Source organism: Suillus subalutaceus, assembly GCF_016647625.1.
Source record: "Suillus subalutaceus strain FC151 chromosome Unknown DFJ58scaffold_127, whole genome shotgun sequence".
Taxonomy (NCBI): domain Eukaryota; kingdom Fungi; phylum Basidiomycota; class Agaricomycetes; order Boletales; family Suillaceae; genus Suillus; species Suillus subalutaceus.
In genome coordinates this window covers 1-24,708 of record NW_024540376.1, presented here as the reverse complement: position 1 = coordinate 24,708, position 24,708 = coordinate 1, and the positions used below count along the sequence as shown (strand labels likewise).

At 46.4% G+C, this 24,708-nt stretch overlaps 7 protein-coding genes across 7 annotated transcripts; 4 read left to right on the top strand and 3 right to left on the bottom strand.

Annotated features, from left to right (window-relative positions):
- Positions 1-1,645: 1,645 nt before the first annotated feature.
- On the bottom strand, positions 1,646-5,254 carry DFJ58DRAFT_748492 (CHAT domain-containing protein). The gene is made up of 8 exons (XM_041387593.1): positions 5,215-5,254; positions 5,058-5,156; positions 5,005-5,026; positions 4,810-4,949; positions 4,664-4,762; positions 2,797-4,609; positions 2,585-2,734; positions 1,646-2,504 (listed from the first exon to the last, which is right to left on the bottom strand). Exons 4-8 carry the CDS (start codon positions 4,840-4,842, stop codon positions 1,771-1,773), a joined length of 2,829 nt encoding a protein of 942 aa, XP_041239402.1. The 5' UTR covers positions 4,843-4,949; positions 5,005-5,026; positions 5,058-5,156; positions 5,215-5,254; the 3' UTR covers positions 1,646-1,770.
- Positions 5,255-6,277: 1,023 nt separating this feature from the next.
- DFJ58DRAFT_666651 (uncharacterized protein) lies at positions 6,278-6,529 on the top strand (the record flags this gene model as incomplete). The annotated part of the gene is made up of 1 exon (XM_041382572.1): positions 6,278-6,529. A coding segment is annotated over one exon (252 nt), but the record flags the coding sequence as incomplete, so codon positions are not given.
- A 1,562-nt stretch (positions 6,530-8,091) lies between these two features.
- DFJ58DRAFT_808691 (uncharacterized protein) lies at positions 8,092-8,569 on the bottom strand. The gene is made up of 2 exons (XM_041391314.1): positions 8,258-8,569; positions 8,092-8,204 (listed from the first exon to the last, which is right to left on the bottom strand). Exons 1-2 carry the CDS (start codon positions 8,483-8,485, stop codon positions 8,184-8,186), a joined length of 249 nt encoding a protein of 82 aa, XP_041239400.1. The 5' UTR covers positions 8,486-8,569; the 3' UTR covers positions 8,092-8,183.
- An 8-nt stretch (positions 8,570-8,577) lies between these two features.
- Positions 8,578-9,347, top strand: DFJ58DRAFT_76029 (uncharacterized protein). The gene is made up of 3 exons (XM_041388404.1): positions 8,578-8,725; positions 8,787-8,951; positions 9,013-9,347. Exons 2-3 carry the CDS (start codon positions 8,836-8,838, stop codon positions 9,221-9,223), a joined length of 327 nt encoding a protein of 108 aa, XP_041239399.1. The 5' UTR covers positions 8,578-8,725; positions 8,787-8,835; the 3' UTR covers positions 9,224-9,347.
- Positions 9,348-9,375: 28 nt separating this feature from the next.
- DFJ58DRAFT_76059 (kinase-like domain-containing protein) lies at positions 9,376-10,386 on the top strand. Its single transcript, XM_041388429.1, has 4 exons — positions 9,376-9,621; positions 9,677-9,804; positions 9,866-10,025; positions 10,089-10,386. The coding sequence occupies exons 1-4, from the start codon at positions 9,528-9,530 to the stop codon at positions 10,289-10,291; spliced, it is 585 nt and encodes a 194-aa protein (XP_041239398.1). The 5' UTR covers positions 9,376-9,527; the 3' UTR covers positions 10,292-10,386.
- A 4,546-nt stretch (positions 10,387-14,932) lies between these two features.
- On the top strand, positions 14,933-15,678 carry DFJ58DRAFT_748489 (uncharacterized protein; the record flags this gene model as incomplete). Its single annotated transcript, XM_041387592.1, has 2 exons — positions 14,933-15,051; positions 15,123-15,678. The coding sequence occupies 2 exons, from the start codon at positions 14,933-14,935 to the stop codon at positions 15,676-15,678; spliced, it is 675 nt and encodes a 224-aa protein (XP_041239397.1).
- Positions 15,679-23,067: 7,389 nt separating this feature from the next.
- On the bottom strand, positions 23,068-24,426 carry DFJ58DRAFT_732510 (uncharacterized protein; the record flags this gene model as incomplete). Its single annotated transcript, XM_041386180.1, has 9 exons — positions 23,068-23,155; positions 23,204-23,391; positions 23,445-23,483; positions 23,534-23,556; positions 23,619-23,889; positions 23,933-23,987; positions 24,040-24,056; positions 24,108-24,221; positions 24,328-24,426. 9 exons carry the CDS (start codon positions 24,424-24,426, stop codon positions 23,068-23,070), a joined length of 894 nt encoding a protein of 297 aa, XP_041239396.1.
- Between the last annotated feature and the right edge of the window lie 282 nt (positions 24,427-24,708).

Below are 24,708 nucleotides of genomic sequence, written 5' to 3'. Positions count from 1 at the left end.
ATCGCGCGTTTGTTAAGGCACGAAAGCTCGACTGGGACGGAGCGCTTTATGATGCAATTAAGGTAAGGTTCACAGACCATCGTACTCGTCACCATTCCTTCACATAGGCTAACTCGCGTGTTCATATAGTCTGTCAGCATTCAGCCTTCACTGAATGGCTATATCTCCAAGGGGATTGCTCTTTGCGGAAAACAGCAGGTTCGGGGCGCCAGGACAGCTTTTGACGTCGCATCCGTATTTGTGCAAGAGAATTCCAAGAGCACTCGTCATCTTCTCTTGATCAAGGCAAGTATAATTTTTCTTACATCCTCCGTGCTTCCATCGTGGTTTTCGAAGGCCATCGCACTATTCAATGCGGGCGAACATCAGGAAGCGTTGCTGCTCGTCGAAGAGTTGGCTACCGCTTGCCCCAATATTGATCCTCTCGTTTGTCGTATCATTGAAGTGAGAATCCTTCAGTTAATGAAGCCCAGAATCGCTGCTGACATTCATTTTTCTTCGCTTCGTTTATCAGGCACATCTACATGTCCAACTGGGAACCATTGCTTTGGAAAAAACACATTACGCCGAAGCTGTCGACCACTTCACTACCGCTGTCAACGCTAGCGCTGCATTTTCCAATTCACCAATTGAGTTGATGTATGAGGAATTGGGCGTGGTACGTTGACATGATTCAACTGAAACTTCTTTTCACGCTCAACTGCATGTTTTGTTGCAGCTCTTCGGGTGGGATCTCAAGTCCTTGTGGCAGACCACAATACAGAAACGGTGCCATGCGCTCCTTCTGTCTGGCAGACTTGGAGAAGGCCTCGAATCGTACCGATCCATAATGGGAATGAATGATGAAACTACGAAGGGCAGCTTGCTTGCGTGGTTCGCCGGTAAGTCTTCAGTAATGTTACCTATAGTACGGTCCTCATCCACCTTTCAATCAGCTATCAAACAAGAATAAAACGCACGATATTGATGCAAGAAAATCCCGCTCCTCGTCGCGAGCAGTTCTCCTGCATTTTGAGAACTTTGTTGTAACGTCAGGCTTGAGGATGAGTCGAGGTATTGGGAGATTGCCGAGCCGTTCACAAGTACGAGTAATCGGTATGGAATTATAAGTTGCTTACTATATAGGAGATGAATGTTGAATGCTGCCATATCCCGAGTGCACGCCTCACTGGCAAATTAGCGCTAACGTCAAAGCGGACGTAAGCAGTGCACAGATGGGCCACAAGTCAAAGCAACCGTTCGGGATTAACAAACTTTAGCGGGTGCGCATATTTGCACGGATGAGTTGGATGAGCCCTGCTCCTAACTTGACGTTGATTACATTGGCAGTGGTTAGTCGAAGTCATGGTGCAGAAGACTGGGCCGCTTGAAGCTTGAAGAATAATATGACTGGAACGCGCGAGTCGGCCTGACTGGCCTGGCTCCTACTATCTAAGCAAAGCAGAATACGAGGCTGCAAACGAGTCGAGTACAAAAGAACTGTGGTGAACATGCTAGTCGACAAAAACACGAGATAATAGAGTATAATACGAAAACGAGATAGCTGGAGCGCAAGAATACGAGGATCATTTCTACAAACAGCATCAAAGAGGATCGCAGATCAACAACTGTGAATATGTACCAGACGACAGCAATACGACATAGAACTACACACCGATATGAACGAAAACCATCCTCTGCTCAAGCGGCACTTTCGTCTTCACAGTGTGCGTAGCACGGTTGAGCGCCCAGGCCGCCTTCGTGCAGTCCATGACACCACCATCCTCCATATCAGCGAACAAATTCCTCGTAGAACGCTTTGACAACGTGTTTTGCGACAGCATCGTCGACCTCCCACAGCGTGCCAATGACGCTCTTGAACCCCGAAAACTGGAGACCAGCTGCAAGGTGAATCACTTCGTCGGGCGTCTCCTTATCGCCGACGGCGGTATGACACGCGGATAAGAATGCGAACTCAGCATGCGGAATATGTTTCTCCATGATATCGAGCAGCGTCAGATGCTCATCTCTCATGACGAAGTGGGAATTGTAAGGCTGCGTAGGGTCTTGCTTCCCATGGCAAGCGAGGTGCACCCAGGTGTTCTCTTCTAAAGCTTTGAGTGCACCTACTCGTGTGGCTGCGTCACCAGAAATAGTGGTGCGGTTGGCCGTCGCAGGGACGAGCTTACGGACCAGCTCGAGCTCACTGTCAACAGACAAGAGCGCCTTGCCTTTCCCTGCTCCCGGTTGACCCTGTCCGATTGTAACGAAGGACGGAGTGACACGCTTCTTCATCATCTGTCTGGATCTGACCAGAGCGGAAAGTGTCGGCGTGTAAGAGCAGATGTAGATATCCTCCAGGCATGGCTCCTTAGAGCGATCTGCGTTCGTTTGAAAGGGATGAGCTGCATGGAGAGGAATGGACGTGAAAGCTGCAGTTGGACACAGCCAGATTCGAGAGCCGCGCTTTAGCTTAAGGACATGCTCGAGTACGTTGACGATAGGTAGCATAATCTCATTCCATACTGTCCGCAAGAGTACTATCAGATCATTCCGTGGCACCTTTGGGCCATGATAGATGCGTGTCGTATGGCCCTGGCGAAACGCTCCTTGAGATTGTTCAGATCTACGAGAGTGACAGACGGCAAGGGAACATGACGAGGCTCTCCTGACGTCGGGACGATGATGGCGCTGCACGAATATTGACTGGCAATGAGGATGATAGCAGGGCCCTGGCGTGCTGCGGCTTGCAAGTCTGCGTATGACGGCGGGAGCAGGAAACCGCGAGAAACCTTGGAGTTTGCGTATCTCAGCTACCGCAGCTTCCCATTGCCTTGTAAGTCTCCTGTGCTCGGTTTTCTGCTCGATCAGCAGCAGCACTGTCGGCGATGGTCGCAGAGCTCTGAGCGGCATTAGAAATGCGCCTGCTCAGGTCCAAATAATTGTGCGCCAATTTTGGATTTGTTGACTGGAGGTCTTCAACTGGAGTCTTGAGTCGAGAGGCCAGCGACCATTGCTGGCCACGGCCGTGCTCCACGAGTTCCACTGCGTGTCGTAGGTTGTCACGGCGGATGGCACATGATGCTGCATCTACAGGCAGTGATCTGGCACTACTGAAGGCAGTTGCAGCTTCACGTCGTGAAATAGTTGATAATCGCGTTGCCAAATGGGCGTCAAGAAGGTCGAAACATGTATTGTAGGCCTCCAGTACAGATATATGACTGTGTTGCTCTGCTGCGGTGACCCAGTTCTGGGCTGTTATAATGCGGCGTGGAAAGCCCTGAGTAGGGTGCCTTGATGCGAGTCTAAAGTTCTCAATAGCGAGCGATAAATCAGCAGGGTCATGTAGAATCCGGTAACGAGCTAAATAGGCCCCTTTCAGCCATGTGTAGCTGAACCATCTGTCCGGGTGCAGTGAAGACAGAGCCGCCAATGACTCTCGGCAGAGATTAATGGCCTCCTCGATATCTTCATTATCCCGAGTTTGCGTGAAACGAGAGCAGAGCGACGCGCTCAAATTGGAAAGATTTAGATGGCGCTCTGGATGGTCATGCCGCCTTACCCGAAGGGATTCGCGATACCGATCAATAGCCTCGTTGAGATCCTCAATGACATGCAATTTGTCGTATCTGGTGACGAGCGCGAGGCCAAGGTTGTTAAGCGTGGTATCACGATGTGGATGCCCAGGTGGGCGCAGTGTCAGTGCCTCGCGATAGAGGCTGATAGCTCGGGTGATGTCATCAATGTCTTTGCATCTGTTGAAACGGCGGACGAGGGCGCGCCCTAGGTTGTCCAATGGGATATCACGATATTTGTGCCCAACAGGGCGCATGCGCAGCACTTCTTCGTACAAAGAGATAGCCTCATCGAGGTCATTAGGTTTGCCTTGGTGATCGAAGCGGGATACGAGTGGCAAGGCCAAGTCATTCATGTAACCACTACAGTCAGGATGTCCTTCGGAAAGTAGAGAAACGGCTTCACGACCGAGTCTTATGCTCTCATCTAGATCATCGATGCTGCCACATTGTGTAAAGCGCGCGTAGAGTGATCGTGAAAGCTTGTAGAGTGCTCTGGGACGGTGTTGATGGCCCAGAGGACAGAGCTCGAGGACAACTCGTCGAAGGTGGATGCCTTCATCAGATGCATCTTCTGGAAGATTGTTGCATGTGACGATCACATAATCGACACCATTTGCCCCTGCCGCGATGCTACGAAGGTAGGTGCCCTCTGGACAGAGAGGCAGTAGCTCATGATACAGTTTGGCGGCTTCGCGGATGTCGGCAGCAGTACTTTTCTTGTTGTGGCGCCAAGTCAGCGCTTCGGTGAGATTATATAGAGATAATGGATGATCGAGATGGCGCTGCGGACGCAATGCAAGGGCTTCGCGGAACAGGGAAGTGGTGGTATCAATGTCTTGAAGATCCTTACGAATATACCCCTGAAGGCGCGCATACGCAAGGTTGGTGAGGGCTGTTGCGTGGTCAGGATGGCTGACCGGACACTGGTCTAGAACCAACTGAAAATGCTGCACTGCATCGTTCAGGTGAGAGACCGTCTTGCTCGTCACATATGCGGCAAATTGTGCGTGGCCCGCATCTGTGTCTCGAGCGATCTCGCAATCTACGAGGGACTACAGTTGGTGTTCTGTCAGAAAAAGCTAACAGTCGAGACCAGCGGCACTCACATCAGACGGTTGCACCATCCTGATTGTCGCAAGTATGTACAACGGCGGCCTTAAGCGTGAGGGAAGGGTGGACATCGCGAACGGGTGGGAAGGACAAAACTACGAGATGTTAGTATATGTGTATGAATGACGAGAAAATCACTCACCGAAAGGTTCATCTCCATGATCGAGTAGCTCATCTGACGACATCTGAAGTTTCCCGATGACCTCTCCACTGCCTAGCATTCGACCGACCTCATAGGACGCCCAGATCTCTATTGATAATGTAGGTGAGGCATGGGATGATCTAGAAACCGAAGATTAGCTCTCGCATCGCATCGGAAAGTCTCCATAGACTTTACAGAGTCACGGTGTCGTCCCACGCTGCAGATCCATCAGATGAGGAGACACTGACCGGCCGATTTACAGCGTCTCCGGGAGTCGACATTGATGGATATGTAAATCCCTGCGGGAATGCGCTCGGAGGGGACTTGAAGATTTTGTCCGCTGATGACTGTAAAAAGAGAGTGAGGATCACGAAACGGATACAAATGTGATATGGAGCGACCCACCTTCAAGTCTGATATATCGGCCCTCTAAGCTACCAGGCATGATTGCGCGATGAAGCCAAATAACAAGCATTGAGGATGGACTGAGTGGTGGGCAGAATGGGTGGGAGGGGGTGGGGATATGGGGACTGTGGATGTTGTTCGGCTGAGGGAGAGGAGGAGAGGTTGAGGGTTCACGTTCAGGCCATGCTACACGTGTATTTCCATGTTGTCGATCGCAGTTCGGCACGATAGACGCTGGTACGATTGCACAAAGCGCTAAAATGGGGATTACTTAGTAGGATTAGCAGAAGAATATGTGCTAAAGAAGTTTAGACATTGTCATGGTCAGTCTTCAGCGAAAGTGGCCCGCAAACGTTGAAGGGGATATGCGAGTCTCAGAGTATCTTGTGATAGTTGCTGCTCCTGGAGTTGTATGGTGTAGTCGTACCACTCATTTAGCATACTTCGAAAGCAAAAAGTAGAATCGAGTGTATTTCCTAAGGTAATGGAAATAAGAACAATACAAACTGCTGAACCGGCGCGCACAGAAAAGTCGAATGATTCCATACGACTCGTCCAATTGAACTGACAGTGAGGTGCATTGAGCGTGAGAATGTTGTGGAAACACCAGGGATGGTGAATTTGCGAGAACAATGAACATGAAATTCGGATTCATGGAAGTGAATCCGAGTGACGGGACAGCGACCTGGAACAAGAGTCAGCTAATGGCCACCAAAAACGACAGAATTACTACTGGGCAGCCCAATATCAACTTGTGTAGGTTGAACAAGTCTTCGGTGCTTCCCTCTAAGTTCACTGACTACCAGTGCAAAAGCCAAACAAGTCCAAATCCTTGACTCGATTTGGACTTGACTTTCATCATGGACGAGTCAACGCCTCCAACACATATACCAGCTCCCACCACCTCCATCAGCACTAACAGGAACACCGCCTGATTTCTTGAAAGGCGTGGTCAAAAGGTCATCGTGCGTCTTACATCAGGCGTTGATTATCGAAATATCCTTTTCTTTTCCTTGCATGAATCTAGAGCCAAGCTTACATGTGCTATATGTAGGCGTTCTCCTCGTGTCTAGATGCATACATGAACATCGTGCTGGAGCAGACTGAGGAGAATGTTAATGAGATGGTCACAAATCGATGCGGGGACACATTTATTCGCAGGAATAATGGTAAGTCGTTCAAGGATGTATGGCTGGACATGTTATGTTCTGATGTATCCTCCTGTGCTAGTGTAGTACATATCCACTACGGAACTGCTATATTCGCAACGCTGTACTGCACGAGCATCGCCAAAATCTACGAGAGCAATATATGACTTTTCATGTAAGACGTGACTTCGTTCCTGTACTCTCGGCCTTTGATTTCTAGACATCACTCAATGAAGGATCTATCGGCGGATCTGCGCAGTGCACATCTCATCATCGTTGTGGTGGATGGGTGAGGTTTGTATCGAGATTTATGGCTCCCATTCCATCGAGAAAATTTAATTTCTCCTTCACAATACATTCATCGCTCAGAATAGTACTACGTGCCAATCTATGCGGGTAACGCCATGCTCCTGGAATCTCTTATAATGTGACTACCAGGAACATGGAGTTATCCGCAGTCACTTTGGGTTCGCGTGAGATACGATTTGTACACTGGGTAAAGTATATACACCCCAGGGAGCGCGTGGCTGGATAATGCTACATACAAAGCGAGCAGCCGTGCACGATGTGTACTCATCCCCTCTGCACGATCTCAAATCCCTAATGACGCCTCCACAGCACATCTTTCACAAACGTTCCAAAAGTGCTCCCATCGGTGACAGCGACCTCTCTCGCTCTAGCCAGCACCATCGCGTCCAATTCAGGTATCAAAAACCCCTTCAACGGGACCTGGTCATACGGATTGATCAATGCGTCGAGGGGGAGTCAGGCGGAATGTGAAATCAGAAGGTTTGAAGATAAATCGAAAAGAGTAGGTCTGCCGCAAGATTCTGGGAGTCAGTAGCGATATAAAGAGGAGCGTTTGGTATTTACAACGGTGGTGAGGTATACTGAGGTGCACGACACCGGATCTTGAGTTTGAATGTATGCGGGAGAGGAGGCAAAGGCGGATGAGGTACCCTGAGACAGGGTACATCCGGTTGGATAAGCGGCGGATCGTGGTCCTCATCGAAAGGACTGAGCTACTGTTCGAGTGCCAGAGTATCTTAGAGATCTAGTGCACAAACAAGGTGCATGAGTTTCCACCAAATTGTTCTTGCATTATCAGCGCTTCGTTGTTCGAATCGGCTATCCGTGACACGAAGATGCGCACCGATGTAGACAGCCCAACACTTCATATATTGTATCGGCCACACGAGACAGACGTAGATTCGTAAACGCCATTCCGGTCCTTACATCTCTGCGCACGCTCTTACTCACACCCTGTCTAAGCCTAGGCCTCGACGACCCAAATGACGTCTCCATCTGCACCAATCTCTGGGGTGCCTAAGCAAGTGCCAGGATGTAGATGGGATAAAGATACTTGTCCCGCGTAGGCGATACATTATCAAGCTTCTCCAAGAACCGAAAATCGTAAGGGCTGGAGTCTTGCAGCGTCAATGTGTCTGCTTCAGATATATTTTCTCACATATTGTGCAACTGGCCTTCCGTCACATTGGATCATATTTGCTCCAATTTTCTCTCCTATTGCTTGTGGATCGACGAGGCGATGCCATGCGATGGAAGTCCATTCTTCATATCCTAATCATTCGTCGGGGGACGTTTGGAGGGACGAGCGGACAGTGTTCAAGCCTGGTTTTAGACCCAAGCACGAGGAAGCGTCTTAGTTTTTCAAATAAAACATATAGAATTGGGTTTCCAAGCTATAGAAAATGAACAAGAAGAATATGATTAAGTTGTTGAGCGAGTACGAGCTCGTTCTCGAGTGCGATGCGTCGGTTGTATAATCCGCTGTAGGGGAAGTAGGCGAGATATTTGGTCTCAGGAGCGGGTGGGTTTGCTTTTGGGAGGGCGTCAGCGCGATGCGGGTGGGGTTGTGCATAGGGAGCGAACCTGGTGGTAAATAAGTGATACGCGAAGAAAAAGCATGCGACTGATGCAAATGCTAGTACGGCGATGAGGATCGCGAGTTTTCTGTTTGGGGAGTGGGATGGCGGTTGTTTGGCGCTCAGTAGGCTTTGGCTGAGGGAAGAACCTGGTCGCGAGCTGCGTGGTGCGCGCATTCGGTACGCGCCTTTTTCGAGCGTGACAGACGGAGACTGGAAGGTGTATGCTGTAGACATGGTGTTAAAGACGACGCGTTGTTTGTGTTTGTTGATTTCAAAGGCGCCAGTACTGAGTACTATACGCGAGCGCCAAGAATCCTGTTTCACGCACTAAACAACTCCAAGGAGCCGCCGACATATTTTTTTTTATTCTAATGACTATGGCGCAGCACCGGATTTCCTTCAAAATAAACAACAACACACCCCTTTACTACAGGGGTATTTAGCACACTTGCCCAAGCTCACTGCAATTCACCAGTGCGTCCCGCCGTTTGCTTTAAAAGTCAGGTACCAGATACTACCAGATATGCCACTCCAGACAGACATCCCGTTTCCTGAAGAACCCCTCACTCTGTCTAAAGAACAGGATGCCGGATTTTTTCCTGCTCGTCTTGGGTTGCAGCTCAACAACTCTTGCTATAACAATTTTCAGGAAGCTAGGGAGAGGGGAATTTTCCTCTACTTGGTTGGCTTCAGATTCTGAGTAAGTCTAGTTGTTCACACAGGTGTCACAGAGCGCTCAATTTTAACGTTCGTTCCCTCAGAGCGGAGGAGATGTTAAGATACTGTGCCATCAAAATTCTGACCGTTCATGATACCAAAGCTCATCATGATGTTCGTCTGCTCGAGCTGGAAGTCATGCAAACTAACGCTGGACTGACCATGACATCCTTTCTGCCTCGCCTCCGTGACCACTTCGAGATAAATGGACCTCAACGGTCAACACCTCTGCCTTGTTCTCCCTGCTCTCTGTGAAAGCGTGAATAGCTTAGATGTTCGGCACCCTCGAAACTGCTCTACCCTCCAAAAGTTAAGATTATTGTTGCTGAAGTCTTGGAAGCCTTGACTCGGCTGCATGCCGCAAATATCATATATACAGGTAGGCACAGGAATTACCCTGACGCAACATATTCATGTCCTTTTCCCTCGAAACAGATCTCAGGCCGGAAAATGTTCTGTTTGACGAAGGAACGCCACCCAGACTATTCAGGAACTTCTCATTCATACTCCTCAGATCATCGACGGTGAATTTGAATTGAAAGGCGCACGTTATCCCATCATGCGGTCGCAGCCTATTCCTCATCCTTTTCGGTGGGACGACCCCGGCATCACTGTAGAACTGTATTCAGTTTGTGTGACGGGTTTCAGGAAAGGCAAGTGTTATCTTTGTGTCTGTTATCGATCATCAGCTCACATGTCTTCTTGCAGTGCAAATGACCAATGCACGACCTCCGAGTCCAACGAGAACAATAAGTTCATATGACTTGCGTGCACCAGAAGTTATCCTGGGGGCCGACTATAATGTCAAGGTAGACATATGGGCACTCGGATGCATGGTATGTTCAAATTTCTGGCAGTCATGTTCGTACAAGTCTTATATGCATGTGTTTAATATAGACTTTTGAGCTTCTCACTGGAAGTACGCTGTTCATTCCACAAGCAGGTCAAAGTATCGAAGATGAGCATTTGGCAAAGATGGCGCAGATGACGGGGGAGAGTTTCTCAGAAAAGATCCTCGCGAAGTTCCGGAAGCGCAACGAGCACTTTGACGAGAGCGGTCAGTTCACCTTTCCTCGTGGCATTTGTTTCATTTCCATTAAACGTGGTTGGCTCATTTCAGGGAAGTTATTGCGTATTGAGCAACTATCCTTGATGACTCTCGAGAGCGCAATGATCGATCACGGTCTGCCGGAAGTAGAAGCGGCTGCTGCTGCAGCGTTCATCTATGCGTGTTTGCACTTGAATTCAGAAGAACAATCTTCGACCAGTGGCTTGCTCAAACATCCATGGATGGAGTGTGCATATATGTACTGCCAGTGTTAGCCTATCATTTCTGCATTCTAGTATTACAGGCACTGGGCACGTTAATTCTTGAACAATGATAAAGAACTCTCGTGCTACACACCACCGCCAGTTGATACATGCACGTGCTCCTGGAAAACAATCGAAGTCATACTGGCACTCGCATTTGAATCGGCTATGAACCTAGTATGATACTCTCGAACACTAAGGATCAGGCGTGGTCCCAGCACAAACATCTGGATGACCATGAAAATTTGAAGAAAACTAAGATAAATCTGAGTTTCCGGGGAATATTTATCCTATAGAAATGATGAACCGTAGCCCCATGCAGAGACCTGGGATGGAGCACATACCGCTGAGATCATTGGTGACATATAACCGATCTTGAGGCAAGCAGCAGGAAGCATGCTAGCATGTGCATAACTTCAGCGAAAAGAGATGATCACATTCATATTATGAACTCACCTCGCAAAGTAACCCACGTGAGTTTTCAACAATACTGTAAAGCAGTCCCTTATAATTCGTCCTGCTGATTGTTTTTGTAGTTCACGGAAGTGTTTTACAGCGATCCGGACGGCGAGACACAGTGTGAGGACCTCCCATGCACTGCCAAGTATCCAACATATGGAACCCAGAAGGACCACATCTCCCTCGAATTCAACAGTGCACCGATATGTCCCGGAGAGAATAAGCTCCTCTGGAATTCGTTAATGAGCTGGATGCACTTTGAAAGTTTGTCATCCATAAGTAAACTCACCCCTGAAGAATGCTTCATTGTTATTACGCCTACCACTATAATGGCAAACAGCAACAGCCAGGAAGGCGACAATGAGAATTATCAGCACCTTTCTGGAACATTGATACATGGCGTGCAGCCGAGTGACCACAATGACTAGCATGATGTTTAAGCCAAGTCAATATCACTGACTCGTATTGCAGCTGTATATCTCACCCTCCAGCATTGTAATCACAATCACACCTATCCAATATAGTGCGACGTACATAATCTGGCCTGAAAAAATCTAGTTAGCGCTTGACCTCAGACGATCACATACTTGTAGCAGACTCACAGCTGTGGTAGTCATTATGTTTGAACTAAAAAGCTGGTCAAGAATCTCACTCACCCCTACATTGGGGCACAGTTGATTGGACGGGAATTGCAGAGATCGGCACAGAACACTCACTACATCTGTCACCAAGATTGGAAGATTCGCTGTATGGCGCGGGCCAGTTAGAAGACAAAAAATATGTTGAATGCGAGGAGACATACTAAGTATGTTGATACTGATCATGAGAGATAACCGGTTAGCACGATATCATTTTCTTAGCCTTCCATACTTACACAGCATGAATTATTCCAAAATAGCGTATCTAAGATATCTTCGAGTCAGCACAACTTGGCGATTACACTATAATGCGAATTACACACGCTGAGATACAGAAAAGCCATCAGGGACCAGCGTTGCCCCTATTACGAAATAATTATATTTTCATGTTGTTCTTCTGACTCATGCGGGACTCTGCTCACCCAGATCAGTTCGACCTATATAAACCATTCTTAGCGAGCTAGCCACTCTATGACTGATGACGTCAACCTACCTCTTGTCCGAATGTCAGTGCTTGAATTTTATAAGGATATCAGTGGTTCTGTAATACTATATTGCTCACCCCCAATCATACATCACCCCGACAGAGGAGGCAACTGCGAAACCACAGCCAAGGTTAGATTGACGCATGACCATCTTCATCTATGATCTAACAAGGTCTCCACGAACCTGCAAAATAGCTAGCAATGTGGCTCGCATTGATGGACGGCCACCAACTAGGATCATTTGAGAGTATGGTCATACTATTTTAGACTGAGTATGAGGGAAGTAACGAACTTGGTAGGCATGTGGCGATGGTGTTTGTGATGGATATATCACCACGGGTCGCTTTTTTGACCAAAACAAGGGTCATAGGACATGCTACTGCCTTGATTGCCCGAAGTAAGTATTGCCGCATAAAGTCAAGTAGGAACTCAATCCAAGTTTCAGTGATGAATTTGCAAAAGTCACGGGCGGAATGTTTGAAGACCGCACAAGGTCGATGACCTAACACACGCCTAGCCTCAAAGGTGTGATGCGACCATCGGAGAGGCCCGCTATCTCCATGAGTATCGGCGCTCTCGACCTTGCTGGTCTTGGCTCTGGGAGCGTAATAGCTCCTTCAAGGTCACGTTTCTGCCAGTATGATGTCAGTCAGAAATGAATATGGGAGATCCATACAGAGTAAGCAAATAAATTACGTCCCACCCGAGCTGCCAATACATCATTCCAAGAAAACCCTGAATGTCGAATCACCTTGCTCCTTGATGACGAGTCCTCATTCTCAGCATCTGTCGCAATGCGCACCTTCTAGCTAGACCCTGCCCCAGTCTTCGGTCTGTGATATCGTAACTAGGATGTCAAAAGTAGTAAGCGTAGAAATCATCTGATGCGGTGATAAGACTTGATGATGCCATCAATTTTTACATGCTCACAGTTTAATACATCCCGGTTCATACCAACAGCTTATCATCTGGGATTGATATCGGGTGCATAGTATACGGCGCGATCTGAATCACATTATTGTAGTCGATGTAGAAGGGCCTCCACTCCGAGTCGTACTAGAGATCCGTCTGTCAGAAACAGTCAGCTGCTTCGCTTCACAGTGAGACTGCCATACGCAGAAATGACGCATCCGAACCAAGCTGTATCGAGTTAAAGTCAGAATTCGGTGGTTAGCACTAGCTGGTAATACCAATGCCAAGGTATGTGTTAATGCTGGCGGCAGGGAGCGACATGAAACAAGGATGCTCAAGGTGTTGATGCGATGATCTCGATGCTACTAGTAGGAGCGCACCAGGTATAGTAGGTCGGACCGCACTTTAAGGTCCACTAATGGGTATGTAAGAGTTAGGGGGGCCGTGCTCCACGGGCAAGATAGAAAAAAGAAGGTCACTGAGATGGTATCAGTGAGATGAGGTGGAAATGTACTTTGAGTGTGTGGCTGGCATGCTAGCCGCCACTCTGAAACTGGGAAGGTGCATAATTTTTACTTGTAAGCTTTAGATATGACTCGGAGTCATGCCGGTTTGTGTTTATTGAATTCAAAGGCTCTTGCCAAATCTATCTAGCTTACTTTATGTAATTTAGTACGTTCACATGTGCAATGAGCTCTTCCTCAAGCGCAGCCATTTCCAATATGGTAGGACAAATATACTCTTTCTGGGAATGAGAACACGAATCTCTACGTTTTCTCCTTTTGCCCGTCCTAACTTATGATACTTATCATAAAAGCGGAAAGACCTCGATACTCCAAGTCCTCTTCGATGATCTCCCAGTCAAACAGACTTTACCTCGAGCCCACCATGCGCACTGCAAAGCATTTCATTGAGTGTGCACTCATCCATGACTTCTGCTTGTGCCTAGCACTGAACATCGTTTATCAGCACCGTGGAGATATAGGACTGTCCAGGAAATGTCACCGTCGACACACTCGGTGCATCTCTTGCTGAGTCTTCGTAATAGACATACGAGTAAGTGCACTGCATTTATCCGCTGACTGCTATCCTCATCCAGATGCACAGGACCCCTACCAACATCCTGTCTCAAATTCAAAGCTCGTAGAGTTCATAGTCGCTGCATGCCAAATCAACCCCGACATAAATTTGTAGTCGTACACAAAGCAGAAAGGCTTTAAGAGGACGACAAGATCGGTACGCCAGTCCCGCATACATTCTTTGTTCGGGACTGAAACAGCACGCAGAAAACTTCCGCCAGATACACGAACGCGTCATGGACCACCTCGTAGACGCCTCTCAATATCCATCTTGCCTCCATATATGACCATCCTCTTCGAGAGGCATTCTCTCGCGTGCTTCATAAACTGATCTATTCCCTGCCATATCTCGAAGAACTATTAAATGTCTTTTGCTCTGTATGTGCCTTCATTACCACTTGTCTTCACGGGTACTTCTCATCGCTCGCAGGACACAGCATGCCCAAAGGCTTTCCTATTCGATACATCCAGTAAAATCCACGTCGCAACAGACACCTCACCAGTAGATTAAGCCACGCACAATCTCTGCTGCGACTAATCTATCCATGCTCAACTCTTTTGGACCTCTCTACGGGTACGTACATATCATAATTTTCCCTCCCACCACTTAAACCATCCATCAAGTCAGTGTTCTGCCGGTCACTGACCACAGCGTTCGTTCAGTGAACGCAAAGGGTGGGAAAGTCACTGACCGTCGGCAACAGTCACCTGCCTGACTGTGAATTTGTAGGGTGCCATGAGTCCTCGTTTTCCTTATGTAGAAACGTAATGACGAGTCACAGATGGTGGTAAGCGCAGTACTTATTACTATCGTGCGTTGTAATAATCCATGCAGAGTCCTCATGCCTCGTCTATATATTCACGGCTCTCAACATACAATCCAGCACCCACTCTTTTTACTCATTCTCCACCTGCTCTTTACTCATTCTCTATCATTCGAAGTTCGAGCCGTCTCGTCAACTCAAGTCTCAAGTCACAGTGGCTGCTATCGGCAAGAAGAAAACTCGTAGTACCAGTCGAGGCTAGTGGTGGGCAGAGTTTACGGAGCACCCTGGCTATGAGAGCTCCGAACCAGCATCAATGGTCCAGCAGAAGGCCAAAGTGATCTGCACTAGATTACTCGAACGTCACATTGCAGCAGAACGAGCAGGTGATGAGCGTGGGGTACAGCTGGGATCGCGGGATCATGCACGAGATGAGTGCGCAATCACAGGAGCAGGTAATGTTATCTCAAATACTATCTATCTATTGCTAACACTTACTATTGTAGTATGGGCTACTGGCAGCAGGATCTGCAACGGATTTGGCTTGTTGCCCGTCCTAGAACACTCATGACCCATATTCGAGACTGTGATCTGCATGCCAAGAGCGTTCGGTCACGGGCACAAGGTGAACTTATGAATGGCTCACCCAACAAATCTGCTCGCTTCAATCAACTGATGCAGCCGGCGGCGGAACTGTCTGTGCCTCAGTTATACAGTGATTCCCCTCAGATCACAGCTTTGATACCACCCCATGTTCCCTCTTCTGCATCTGCATCACCGATGCTCGGTCTCCATATTCCAGGTTCTTCAGCATCTGCCAGTGGCTCCTTACAGTTGTTATCTTTACCAAGTCCACTAGCATTTGACTCTCGTGCACCCAGTCCTGCAATGTCTGATATCTCCCTTCTTCCGGTTCACGTTCCCTCAAAACGCCAACACATGAGCCATGCAGGGGCATACCGTTCTGTTTCACAGCCTGTGGCTCTTTCCTTGTTGCCTCACATTGGAGCTTGTGTCACAAATTCCAAATACGAACCATTATTTTTTCTTAAACACTCGTAAGACACACAATAAGTGCCCGTCACAAGCGCCTGTCATTAGCACTCAATCAGCGTCTGTACCCATAACCTTCACAAACCCTAACCCAAATTCATCCTTTACATTTCCGAACTTCTCTATTCCATTAGCGCCCACTACTTTCATCTCCGATATTCCTGATTACGATTTCCTTTCACAAGCGATCAAGTCACATGATCCTAGAACCTTCAAGAATCCTTGCACAGCAATTACACGTTCCATGACATCATAGGTGTAGTTATATTTAGATCATCGTACAATTCCTTTTCTATTTAATGATTGGCTAGTTAGTTCAGATTCAGATTCAGCCTCCGTTTCAATATATGTATATAGGTAGCTCATTGTAGTCAGTAGTTCTTCAGTTCAAACCTCTTGTGTATTAGCTCATTGCTAGCAATCCAGGACGTACCTGCTATTCTTTATCCTCTCGTTGTGATAACCTTTGTTTGAGTCCTAGTCTCTGCCCCTGCGTTAATTCGTTATAAGGGTTGTGACATTAGGTTTGAACTATAGGGGACTCTGACTCCACGCATTACCGCTTGCACCTTTTTCTCTTTGATCTGAGCATCCTGCGACTATCCGTGATCCTCAATCAAATAGAACCGTTACACGTTTTACATTGCCCGGCTTAACAGCTGTGACCCTTGATTCTATCACTCTCCCCTTTGCTCATTTGAGCGCATTCATACCTATCCACTTTCGTAGTCAGTAGTCCTATACCAGGCCCTGCCTTACACTGCAGCCGCCAGTATACGGAGGTGTTCACGACATTAGGCATTGTCTTACTACTTAAGGGTCTTATGTACAACGCGTGTATAGTGACAACACAACTATACAGGAGAAGACTTCTTGCCAGTCCTTAAGTACACGGTCTACAACTTTTCTAGTTTTTGTGGTAGATAACGTGTGAGTTCTTGGGAGGGTTTACTGACGTGTCCTCTTCTTGTTGTTCCCTGGTGGAATACTCGTAGATTCCCTAATGTTCTGATAGTAAGATCTGTTTCAATCTCATAGGTCGTGTCTCAACCTATGAAAGTCTGTCTCAACTTTGTCGTGTTCTCGTGTCTCCCTTCCTGAAAAAGAGAGAGTCTGTCTTAAAATACGTGAAGCCTAGTTAGAAAGCTGTTCTGGTGTTGTATACTCAACCCCTGTAAGGTAGTACACAACAAGTAATGAAGTCTGTCTTAAATACATAAAGCCTAGTACGAAAGTTGTTCTGGTGTTGTATACTCAGCCCCTGAAAGGTAGCACACAACAAGTAGTTTATAAATAGATTGTTATATAAGCGACCCCTGTAAGGTAGTATACAACTAATCTCTGATACGATGTTTATCTTACTTCAAGGCACTCTTGGCCTGCACTTTAAGTCTTACGGACTCTCATGGTTTGAGAGAAGAGTGAAAAGTGGGAAGTTATTATTACTCAGTGTAGAATGGGCTCCTTTTATACCTTTTTGGGAGGCCATTTTACTAAGCATGACTCATCACAGCATTAGTAAGTCACTGGCTTACTAACCATGCCATTTGGCAGTGCTGAATCAGCTGCTTACAAAGTAGTTTACAAATAAAGTTCATAATATTACAAAGCATGATAAATCATGACGAAGCATGACGAAGCATGACCAATCATGACAAATCTTTACAAATCAGATTATTGCCTATCACATGACATGCTTACAAACATATCTGGTGGCTCACTGAAGGATTCTGTGGCTGAATGAGCCTGAAAACAAATAGAAACAATGGAAACAAATGGAAGCCACATGACAAATCATGCAGGATCCTTACAAAGCAGAATATTGCCTATCACATGACATGCTTATTAACACATCTTGGTGGCTCACTGGTGGCTGAATAAACCACATAAAAGAAATGAAAAGAAAAGGGGAAAGGTGAAAACTATCATACTGGAAATATAAATACAAGTAAATCTGTCAAAATGGAACCAATCATAATAATACAATGAGGTACACCTTAGTGTACTCTCTGTAGCTACTTCCTGTCTATCAATGTCATGGTATGAGTTCCATACCATGCATGACAGCGTGCCACTACAACTTTGAGTGCTGGCCCAAGACCCTGCCTGCTCAACGTTACTATAACTTCCTTTTTACCTATCACCTTTTCTTCATATGATACATAGGCTACTCTACCCAAGTTTAGAAGAGTTGTCTAGCGATAAGTCCCACGCATATATCCTACCAAGGATCTAGAAACGCATCTAGTCGAGAACTGTCGCTTGTAAGCTTCGGCTGGAAGAGCGGACGTGTCCTTCTAGTGTGTTCCCTTGGAAAGTGTTTGCAAAAGGCACCTAGTTTCTCTCACTTGGTGAGTATAGTTGTTACATACAAACTCTTTGTAGTTAGTATCTAGGGAAGAGTCAGTTGGGTTTTACCAGGACCCTTTGACCCTGAAGTACGAGGTAGATCCGATCAGATATCGGGGACCGCTTCAGCTTTCCAGTTACGTACTCCTTTTTACCATCCTCCTTTTCACCACCATTCCCTATCGGATGAGCCGTTACGACTAGCTCATCAAATTCATCATTCCTTTTCGGATAGACCGTTACGACCAGTCTATCACCAGTCATTTGTGAATCGGGTTCCAGAATACAGCTGGCACAATGACAAGAAGAACCTATTCCTTGCAAGAGTTCAATACAATGGGAGAGGCGCTCAACGGAAAAACTTTTGTATGTTATCGTTGTGGAAAGCCAAACCATATTGCAAGAAATTGCAGAACTCCGTCTCCACAGAGAGAAACAACAGAACAAACTCATAACATTCCCGCGAAAGAAGACATTCTTCCAAAATGGTTCATAGAATCTTTGACTCATGGAGAAGCAAAGATGGAAGCACCCAAATGGTTCAAAGATTTGGCAGCAACACCACAAGGCAAAGAGTTTTTGGCAAAAGAGAAGGCCGAAAGAAATCAACCGCCAAAATGGTTTAAAGATTGGGTAGCCTACTAGGAAAGAAGAAATCCTAGAAGAACCAGTAGAAGAAGATGTGTCTGGAAGCAGATATTCGATTCCTATCAAACTTTGCGGATGTATAAGAAATATACTTACGATCAAAATCAGAACATTTCTACATTCCAATAACAGCTGAAAGGAAAGAAGAAGACTGCGGACGTTAGAGCCCTTGTAGATTGTGGGGCATCTACCTTATTTATTAACTAGGAAGTTCGTGTTGGACAATGACGTTCGATGTCGTAAATTATTAAAACCTATTCCGGTTAAGAACATAGATGGTTCTTTAAATGCCGACTGGATCGATGACTCATTTCGCCTGAACTAGGTCTAAAGATCGGTGATCATGTAGAAGACAAAGCAGCCTTCATGGTTACTGGACTTAGGGAAGCGATAATGTCATTATTGGCATTGACTGGTTAAGATATCATAATCCAGAAATAGACTGGAATGCAGGACAATTTTCAGTTATCTAGGTGTCCGCTTAAATGTATTACGAAAAAAGGAGCAAAGACAAAAAAATAGAGAAAACAGAAAAGCACAAAAACAGGCAGATGTGATTCCAGATCTGATTCCCACAGAAGAGGATGACGATGAGACATGAATACGAGAAAGGCGACATGTGAAGAGGTAGAAGATGAAGAAAGTCCTGAAAGATGGATTAGATACAAAGCCTCGGTCGCCACGGAGCAGAAGGTAGCAGAAGAAGCTACGAAAGAAGAAGAAGTCTGTAGAAGAGATGGTTCCAGGACTGGCTTCACGATTACCTGGGAGTGTTCTCAGAAGAAGAGTCTAAGTGATTCCCCGAAAGAAAGAAATGGGATCATCGCTGTAGATCTTAAAGATGACAATGATCTTCCTCCGAACGCGAAACCTTACCCCTTATCACCGAAGGAGATGGACACTTTGAAAGATTGGTTAAAAGCCGAGACTGCACTAGGGACGTATTAGAGATTCACAATCTCCAGTTGCAGCACCTTTCTTCTTTGTGGCCAAAAAAGATGGCAAACTGAGACCTGTAATGGACTATAGAAGGCTTAACGAGAAGACAGTTAAAAATGCGTATCCGCTACCGAGATCTCAAGACCTGATTGATGCCCTTACTGGTGCCACGATGTACTCCAAGATGGATGTACGATGGGGGTATAATAATATTCGGATGAAAGAAGGAGATGAATGGAAGGCAGCTTTCAAAACGCCTTTTGGTCACCACGAACCAACCGTAATGTATTTTGGGTTGACGAACTCTCCAGCAACTTTCCAGACCATGATGAATGAGATATTCAGAGATTTAATAGACGGCAAAACAGTGGTCGTTTATATCGATGACATCTTGGTCTTTACGAATGGAAGTAGAGAGCAACACCAGAAGGTCGTGCGAGAAGTACTCAAACGATTAAAAGAGAACGACCTGTTCTTGAAGCCTGAGAAATGTAGCTTCGAACAGTCTAAAGTCGAGTTCCTTGGGTTGATTGTGGAAAAGGGCAGTGTGTCTATGGACCCCGTCAAGGTAGAAGGAGTATTGAAATGGCCTGTTCCCAAATGCGTAAAAGAAATACAAGCATTCATGGGCTTTGCCAACTTCTATCGAAGATTTATACTTGGGTTCTCAGACATTGCCAGACCAATGAATGATTTGCTGAGAAAAGATGCCAAATGGGATTGGACAGAGAGACAGCAAAACGCCTTCGATGAGTTAAAGAAGCGTTTTACAGAAGCTCCCGTCTTAGTAATGCCAGATGTTGAGAAGAAAATGAAGATAGAAACTGACGCTTCCGATTATGCAACAGGAGCAGTTTTATCTCAACTGATGGAAGATAACCTATGGCACCCAGTGGCTTATTACTCAAAGTCGATGAATGATGCAGAGAGAAATTACGACATTCACGACAAAGAGTTATTAGCAATCATTCGTGCGTTGGAAGAGTGGAGGCACTACGTGCAGGGAAAACCCCAACATGTGGAGATCTGGACGGATCATAAGAATCTCGAGTACTTTATGACGAGTCAGAAGTTGACAAGAAGGCAAACCAGATGGAGTTTGTTTCTGGCGGAGTATGAATTTACGCTCCAACATAAGCCTGGTGTAGTCAATGACAAAGCTGACCGTCTATCTCGGAGAGAAGACCACAGAGGGGGGGTAGAAAACGATAATTCTGATCGCATTTTGTTGAAACCGGAATTTTTCAAAGTCAATGCTGCTAAATGAGGCCAAGTTGCACTACGTTAGAGAGAATAGTGCTTGCGACCGCATATGCATCAATCATAGTTGACGCAAGTTCTCATAGAAGGAGAAAGTTCGCTCATGAAAAAGATAAGAAAGAGCACAGAACGAGAGCCCAAAGTAATGAAAGCGCTAGAAATGCTAAAAGCAGCACCGGTACAATTGCGCAGAGGAATCGAAGAATGGAATGTTGAGGACAGATTGGTGTTATTTCGAGGACTGGTATACGTTCCAAACAATAGAGAGATCCGCCGAGAGATATTGGAGTTGTTTCACGACTCTCCACCGGCTGGACACCCTGGACGTGCCAAAACCTTAGAATTGATTTCCAGAAACTATTGGTGGCCTTCAATGACGAAGTATGTCCATGATTACGTAGATGGTTGCGATCGATGCAAACAAACGAAGGTGTTCCCCAGTAGACCAACGGGACCCTTACAGCCAAATGAAGTCCCAGAAGGACCTTGGCAAACGATCTCATGCGACCTGATAGTGGATTTGCCAAAGAGTGAAGGATGTGACAGTATATTCGTTGTCGTTGATCGATTTTTGAAACAATCACATTTCATTCCCACCACCAAAGACGTAGACTCGAAGGGAATTGCCGAGCTATTTCTACGAAATGTATGGAAACATCATGGTACACCAAAGAAGGTGATTTCGGATAGAGGAACACAGTTCATCTCGAAGTTTATGGGACAAGTATCAAACAGATTAGGAACGAAATGGTCTGCGTCGACCTCCTATCATCCCAGAACAGACGGACAGACAGAACATGTAAATCAAGAAGTTGAACAGTATTTGCGCATGTTTGCCTCGTACAGACAGAACGATGGGTATCTTGGCTGCCAATAGCAGAGTTTTCACATAACAATGCAGTCACAGTAACTGGTCACAGTCCGTTCAAAATCCTCTATGGATATAATCCCGAATTCACAGTATCTCCGAATTCTACATCCCTTATTCCCGCCGCCGATGAGAGAGCAGATCAGATGAGAGAAGCAAGAGATGATGCGGAAAATACTCTGAAGATGGTTAATGAACGCATGAAACGCTTCTATGACCGAGGAGTTAAAGACGCACCTCAGTATCAAAAGGGAGACAAGGTCTGGCTAGACGCAAAAAACATTAAACAATGTCGTCCAAGTCAAAAGTTGTCAGATCGTCGTCTTGGGCCCTTTGAAATACTAGAGAAGACCGGTGAAGTGAACTACAAATTGAAATTGCCAGAGAGCTACAAGATTCACCCGGTTTTCCATGTGGAAATGCTTACTCCATATTATGCATCTCAAATGATCCCTCACTCTCAACCCACCCGACCACCTCCAGACATTGTCGACGAACAGGAAGAATTTGTCGTAGAAGAAATATTAGATAGCCGACAATTCCGAGGAAAAGTGCAAGTACCGAGTAAAATGGGAAGGATATCCGATAGAAGAGTCGACATGGGAGCCAGAAGAAAACGTTAAAAACTCCCCGATTCTCATTGCGGAATTCCATAAGAAGAATCCCACGGCTGCCAAATCCAAACGAATTCTTGGATCTATTTTGGATACGGATGCATTCAAACAATGGAGAGAGAAAAATATTCGACCATCCTACATTCACGATGACGCTCACCCTAGAGAGAGGGTAATGTCACGAATTCCAAATACAAACCATTATTCTTTCTTGAACACTCGTAAGACACCCGTTAAGCGCCCGTCACAAGCGCCTGTCGTTAGCGCTCAGTCAGCGTTTGTACCCATAACCTTCACAAACCCTAACCCGAACTCATCCTTTACATACCCGAACTTCTCTATTCCGTTAGCGCCCACTACTTTTATCTCCGACATCCCTGAATTTGACTTCCTTACTCAAGCGATTAAGTCACGAGACTCTAGAACCTCCGAGAACCCTTGCACAGCTGTAACACATTTTATGACATCATAGGTGTAACTATATTTAGATCATCGTACGATTCCCTTTTCTATTAATGATTGGTTAGTTAGTTTACTCTCAGATTCAGTCTCCGTTTCACTATACGTATATAGGTAGCTCGTTTGTAGTCAGTAGTTCTTTAGTTCAAACCTCTTCTGTATTAGCTCATTGCTAGCAATCCTAAGACGTCCCTGCTCATATTCTCTTTTTGTTGTGATAACCTTTGTTTGAGTCCTAGTCTCTGCCCCTGCGTTAATTCGTTAAAAGGGTTGTGACAATGGCCCTGTGTAAAAGAATGCGATGGCAACCCTCACGAAGGGCGGGATGGGCAAAATTTCGCGTTTTCCCCTGGCAATCTTCTGTCAGTATAGATGCGATCAGTGCAAGATCACTCACCATTTCGTCCACCCCCAAACCGTAAAAAATAGCGATTCTTTGATCAAACCAGCAGCCGCATGTTCAATCCAAGCAGCACGTTCTTGAGCGGGGACCGAAAGCAGGGGAATGAGCGAATACGATAGTGGTGCAATGCTTATGGCAGTTTTCTTCAAGTCTGATCGCCAAGTTGAAAGATCGTCGTACAGCTTCAGTACAGACTGTCAGCGATATATTGGCCCAGAATGAGTTAAATACGCACCAACCGAGGACATATTAATTTTTTGCTCAGGCCAAACCCCTGCGATGACAGATTAGTTTGAGAACGAACGAGAACAAATGAGCACTCACCAGCTTCAAATTGTTCACCGTTCCTATCCCACATAACCAACGTTGCGATAAGAACTTCGGTGATTGATCCTGGTAGGTTCTTCACCAAGGCTGGAAACGGATTCTCCAGGGCATGTTGCAGGCGACATTCCGCTTTGGCAATCCTCCATAAAACGCTTCCAGCGTGGGCCATACCAAGATAGTTGATCGGGTGTTGGCCCACTACCCGATGCCTTGGACCTTTTGGCTCTTGATGGCTGAACGCTAGACTCGGTTTCTTGATTTAGCAGCTTGAGGGAGTCAGGGTCAGGAAGACGGGGCTTTCTGTTTTTCTCATGGTGGCACTGCAATACATCCTCGGGCTTCAAGGTAATGGTCTACTTAATTGTGAGCGCCAATTAGAACAATTTCTAATCTCACCTCAATGTGTTGGGACTGTTGCCGCTGTAGGCCTGGTGAGATGTCCTGAGGGCCCCTTGAAAGAAAAGAAATGTAAGCGTTGTCACAATTAAGTAACATGATCATACCTGAGAGCTTCGTTCCGCTGGACAAACAAAATGAAGTGAGTCGGTCTCAGCTAGACTAGAAAACTTACGGAGGTTTTATCAAGGCTCGTCAGGGCAACAACATCATCTTCATCACGTGAATACTGGAATTCAAATTCAGGTGTGAGTGGACGAGCGACTGGAGGTTGCGAAGGTAGTGCATCCTTTGAAAATCATATGATATGATTTAATGAAGGGAATCATGCTACGAAGATGTTTACCTGGATGTTCTTTCTGGCGGCCGGCCGGCCTCCCCCACAACCAAACTACTGCGAGCTCTTGCCAGTGTTCATCATTCTCCCCCTCTCTCATCATCCTCTCCGTCAGCCTCTCCGTCGGGCTCTTTGTTGTTGCTGTCGTCACTGTCATCGCTGTCGTTGATGCTGCTGCTTTTGGAGTCGCTGTCCTCCTCAGATCCTAGCAGCCTCAGATGACGTTGAGCCCTAACAGTGTCATCCTCCTGGCGCAGAGCTGGGTCTAAGTTGGCTCCAAAAAGACGGCCCTCTGGGTATGCTGCGATCGCTGCTCAGCGATAGCGTCCCGAACTCGTTTCTCATCGACTAGCATCCCGAGCTCGATGCTCAGCAATAGCGTCCTAGCTCAATTCTCAGACCAATAATGTCCTAGCTCGCTCAGCAATAACGTCCCTAG

Excerpts from the sequence above, each read along its gene's own strand:
- DFJ58DRAFT_76059 (XM_041388429.1), top strand. The coding sequence starts at position 9,528 with ATGCGGTCGCAGCCTATTCCTCATCCTTTTCGGTGGGACGACCCCGGC. Across the intron at positions 9,805-9,865 it reads TATGGGCACTCGGATGCATG|ACTTTTGAGCTTCTCACTGG; the intron begins GTATGTTCAAAT and ends TGTTTAATATAG. Across the intron at positions 10,026-10,088 it reads CGAGCACTTTGACGAGAGCG|GGAAGTTATTGCGTATTGAG; the intron begins GTCAGTTCACCT and ends GGCTCATTTCAG.
- DFJ58DRAFT_76029 (XM_041388404.1), top strand. The coding sequence starts at position 8,836 with ATGCCGGATTTTTTCCTGCTCGTCTTGGGTTGCAGCTCAACAACTCTT. Across the intron at positions 8,952-9,012 it reads TGGTTGGCTTCAGATTCTGA|AGCGGAGGAGATGTTAAGAT; the intron begins GTAAGTCTAGTT and ends TCGTTCCCTCAG.
- DFJ58DRAFT_808691 (XM_041391314.1), bottom strand. The coding sequence starts at position 8,485 with ATGTCTACAGCATACACCTTCCAGTCTCCGTCTGTCACGCTCGAAAAA. Across the intron at positions 8,205-8,257 it reads CGTATCACTTATTTACCACC|AGCAAACCCACCCGCTCCTG; the intron begins AGGTTCGCTCCC and ends CGCCCTCCCAAA.
- DFJ58DRAFT_748492 (XM_041387593.1), bottom strand. The coding sequence starts at position 4,842 with ATGAGCTACTCGATCATGGAGATGAACCTTTCG. Across the intron at positions 2,735-2,796 it reads CAAGGCAATGGGAAGCTGCG|ACTTGCAAGCCGCAGCACGC; the intron begins GTAGCTGAGATA and ends CGTCATACGCAG. Across the intron at positions 2,505-2,584 it reads TCTGAACAATCTCAAGGAGC|TATGGAATGAGATTATGCTA; the intron begins GTTTCGCCAGGG and ends TCTTGCGGACAG.